The sequence below is a fragment of the Capsella rubella genome, unplaced genomic scaffold (genome assembly GCF_000375325.1).
Source record: "Capsella rubella cultivar Monte Gargano unplaced genomic scaffold, Caprub1_0 scaffold_4, whole genome shotgun sequence".
Taxonomy (NCBI): Eukaryota; Viridiplantae; Streptophyta; class Magnoliopsida; order Brassicales; family Brassicaceae; genus Capsella; species Capsella rubella.
Genome location: NW_006238920.1, coordinates 3,885,692 through 3,889,618, shown reverse-complemented (window position 1 = coordinate 3,889,618; position 3,927 = coordinate 3,885,692). Strand labels below are relative to the sequence as shown.

The window sequence follows — 3,927 nt, the reverse complement described above, 5'->3', positions numbered from 1 at the left end:
AAAAAGGTTTTCATTTTAATATTGTGTAATTAATACGTCCAAACTAATTAATTTTTTTTTTCTTGTTACTAAACTAGCAGAGAGATCATTTGGTACCAAGAGCATGACTTGGAAGGTTTTGTTTTTACATGACATATACTTATCATCCACTTATCTTGAGTTTCATCGTACACGTTTTAACAGTTTAATCCTTCAAATAAAACTAAAAATCAAACGTCAAAATATAAATAACACCTTATATAGTTTTCTCACATTTTTTTTTTTTGGGAATTCTCTTAAATACCACAAAAATGGGTATTTTTTTTTTCTCCAAAAATATCATTATGAAGTTTATTTTCCAAAAATACCACTAGATTACAATTTTTTCCAAAAATACCACAAAACTAAAACTTAAATTTTAACATTCAAAACTAAATTCTAAATCCTAAACACTACATATTACCCTTAAAACTATACCCTAATGATAATACAATAATAAAAAAAATTAACAAACAAAAAAAAATCATCGCGAAAAAATATTTGTCGATATATTATTCAATTTGACCATTTTTATAGTAGAAGAAGAAATATACGTAAAAATTATAAAACATTTGCATACATAAAAAATATATACTCATATTTTTTTTTTTACTGACCACCCCAAAACGGATTGAGTCGTAAAAAATTTATTCATAACTCTCTTTACAATATTACCGTGATTTTAACAAACTAACCTGTGAAAACCGTAATTTACATAGTTTGATAAATAATATAGTTTCTCGGTAAAACTTAGTTCGTATGATTTTTTTTAATCAATATTTGATTAATAAATTTTGTATAAACCACCAAATTTTGATTTAGTCATCTAATTTAGGATTCGTAATTCACAAAAAGTTAATAACTTTTCCATATAATTTGAAATCATATTTCTGTAAGATTTTTATTACAAAGTATTTAATTGTAAAACTTAAGTGGTGTGTATCATGTTCTAACCCGTTACAAAAATATCAATTAAATTTAATATATAATTTAACCCATTGCAAAATGATCAGTTATTTTATATATTAATAATATTTGAACCTTATAAAATGTAACAACCAATCCCGTGGGACCCTCTGCCATATGGCACACCTCGCCACATGGCAGCTACAAGCGCTGCAGCGCATCGACCCTAACCTCTCACTTGTAGCTGCAATATATAAATTTTTTGATTTTTTATTATAGAATGATTGAATACGATATTCAAATTTATAATTAACGAAATACATTTGTTTAGTAACTACCAAACAGTAAAAGTTGTCATCTTGTATCCAATTTTAATAATTTTTAATACATTTTCAAATAAAAAGTGATGTTATATTGTTAATTTTTTTTTTATCTAGGTACACTTTTAAATCACCCTAAAAATATCTTTTTTTTGGAATAAAAATATCTTGTTTATTATATCATCTGAACTTAAAATATCTCGTTAAAATATTAGTGCTAATTTACTAATTTAAACCATACACTACAAACAGATCTACATGTTAAAACATAAACATACATTTTGGTAGTTACAGAACCGTTGTTTGTGAACGAGTATTGAAAAGCATAGGTTAAGTTACAACTATCTATTAATTTTGGGTTTTACTTCTGATATGAAATTTGCCAAAAAATAATTCCAAATACTTGAACATAGTTTCATCAAAAGTAAAAAGACAGCAATAACATAGACGACATGAGCATGTATATGTATACCTTCGTCTTAATGTGTAGGAGCAACTTGTTGAATAGGATATTGTGGGTTATAGACACAAGGATGGCTATCAGTAGAGCCTATATTATCGTGAGAATTGCTTTGTTGGTTTCCGATTACTTGAGTCAAGGCCGAGACCATAACACGCATGTCGTATTGAGATTTGGCCGAGCATAACTATAGTTAAGAAAAAAAAATTTAGTTAATAGTATAGCAGAAATAATAATCGACATATATTACCATTGTAGAAGCCAATACGATTAGGAGCATTTTGGATTTTTTATTCAGAAGTTATGTATAGAGTTCCTTTGTGATGAAAAAATTAGGTGTGATATGGAATCGGGTATTTAGTATATAGGTAAGAAATATCCCATTAAATTATTGTGTATGTGTGAAGATGTATTGATGTTGTTACTGGTTATTAGACTCAAGAGAAATGATGAGAAGCAACGAGCATGTTTAATACAACCATAAGTGCATACACAGATCTAATGAACAATTTTGATATATATGCAATCAAATAGAGATGCAGTGATGCAGTGAACAAATATGTTGGTTGTACAACCAGATACAGACACAGTGAAGTGAACAAGTTTGGTACATAGACGGTGAAGTCTCAAACAGAGAAGGGTCAAGTTGACAGCAGCTTGTACAAAAGCATGGGTCAAGTTGACAAAAGAGCACAAGCTATTATCCATAAGAGAAAAAGGTGAGCTTGGGAACTTAAGGTTTTGGAGAACTCTAAAGAGTATAAAAAAGAAGAGGTGGGTACAAGAAAAGGTTGCACACCTAGGGTTTCTTTTTATATGCACACTTTGTGTGTGGTGCTGCCCCATCAACAAAAGAAAAAATTGTTGATGGTTTTGGAAAGGAATCACACTCGAAAAAACAATGAGTGGTGATTGCCTTGAATTATCTAGTTAAGAGTGGTAGGCACAAGTGTGTGCTAGATACCATTGGCAAATGTGACTTTTGCGTTCTTAAGCTAGTAAATCGTTCTGGACTTGGTCCCGGGGATGTAGGTTATCCGAACCCCGTTAACAAAACTCTTGTGTCGTCTTTGCTATATGCTCTCATATCTCTGTTAAGCATCGCTCATACTTATCTGTCTTACAAGTCTGTAGATCTAGCACGCATCACGTTATTTCAATGTGTACTAATTTGTTTGTATTGCTGTATTTAGGCATGTCAATTAGGGTTAACGGCCATGGGCTACCCCGGCCTAGCCCTGAAAAATATCGGGCACGGGCTTAAATATATATGTCCAGAAAAAATCGGGCCTTTTGGGCTAAGCCCATTCGGGCTTAAGGGGTTTTTGGGCTTAACCCGGTCAGGCTCGGGCCGGCCCGAAAAACCCTTAAACAAATATATTTTGAATTTTTTTAATATTTTAGTTCGATTAGAAAATTTGATTAATGAATTAGTTTTTATATTTACTTAATAGCCTTATTTAATACTTTTAAAATCTTTATCTATGACATTTTCTAATATTTATACATGTCAAAACTGAACAAAGCTAAAACTATCTTCTTATAATTAAAAGAGAAGTACAAATTGAAAATTTGACAAATTTTGACAAATTTAACCTCTAAATCATTGAAATCAATATCATTTATGCATTATGGAGACAGAATTTTAAAATCAATTAAGGGTAATTTCGGCATAAGAAAAATTGACTCACATTTTAATAGAAGATCCGCGTGTTTGCTAAAATACCAACCTAAGATTTCGGATCCACGTATTAAGTTGGTATAGTTGGGCCTTTTCTTATGACAAGCCCAAAATACTCATACTCCATTGACTAAATAGCTCGATAGACCTCTACGATACATAGCATAAATAATTTCGACATTCAAATCCAGTAACAATAATTATAATATACAAAGCCCACAAATAAAAATGATGAGAAGATATCAAGCCGATTCATCGTTTCCTTTTCAGTATACATAATATCCTGTAAATCATATACATAAAAGTAAGGTTCCATTCTCTCCTTATTGGTGGAAAAATATTTAAGGCTTTAATTTAATATAAAAAAAAAAGTTTATGACAATCATTCAATACAAAATTTAATTACACTATAAGTTATAATCAAATGGCAAAGAAAATGAAAGGACTTAATCATATATCATTCAACAAAATAAATAAATAAATAAATGTTTATGACAATCATTCAATACAAAATTTAATTACACTATAAGTTATAATCAAAT

At 29.7% G+C, this 3,927-nt stretch overlaps 1 protein-coding gene across 1 annotated transcript in view; it reads right to left on the bottom strand.

Annotated features, from left to right (window-relative positions):
• Nucleotides 1-1,101, bottom strand: part of LOC17888780 (putative F-box protein At1g70970) — a 2,590-nt gene extending 1,489 nt beyond the window's left edge. The window contains 1 exon segment of the mRNA XM_006296019.2: nt 1,060-1,101. Within this exon segment, the coding sequence (XP_006296081.2) occupies nt 1,060-1,101 (42 nt within the window).
• Nucleotides 1,102-3,927: the final 2,826 nt, after the last annotated feature.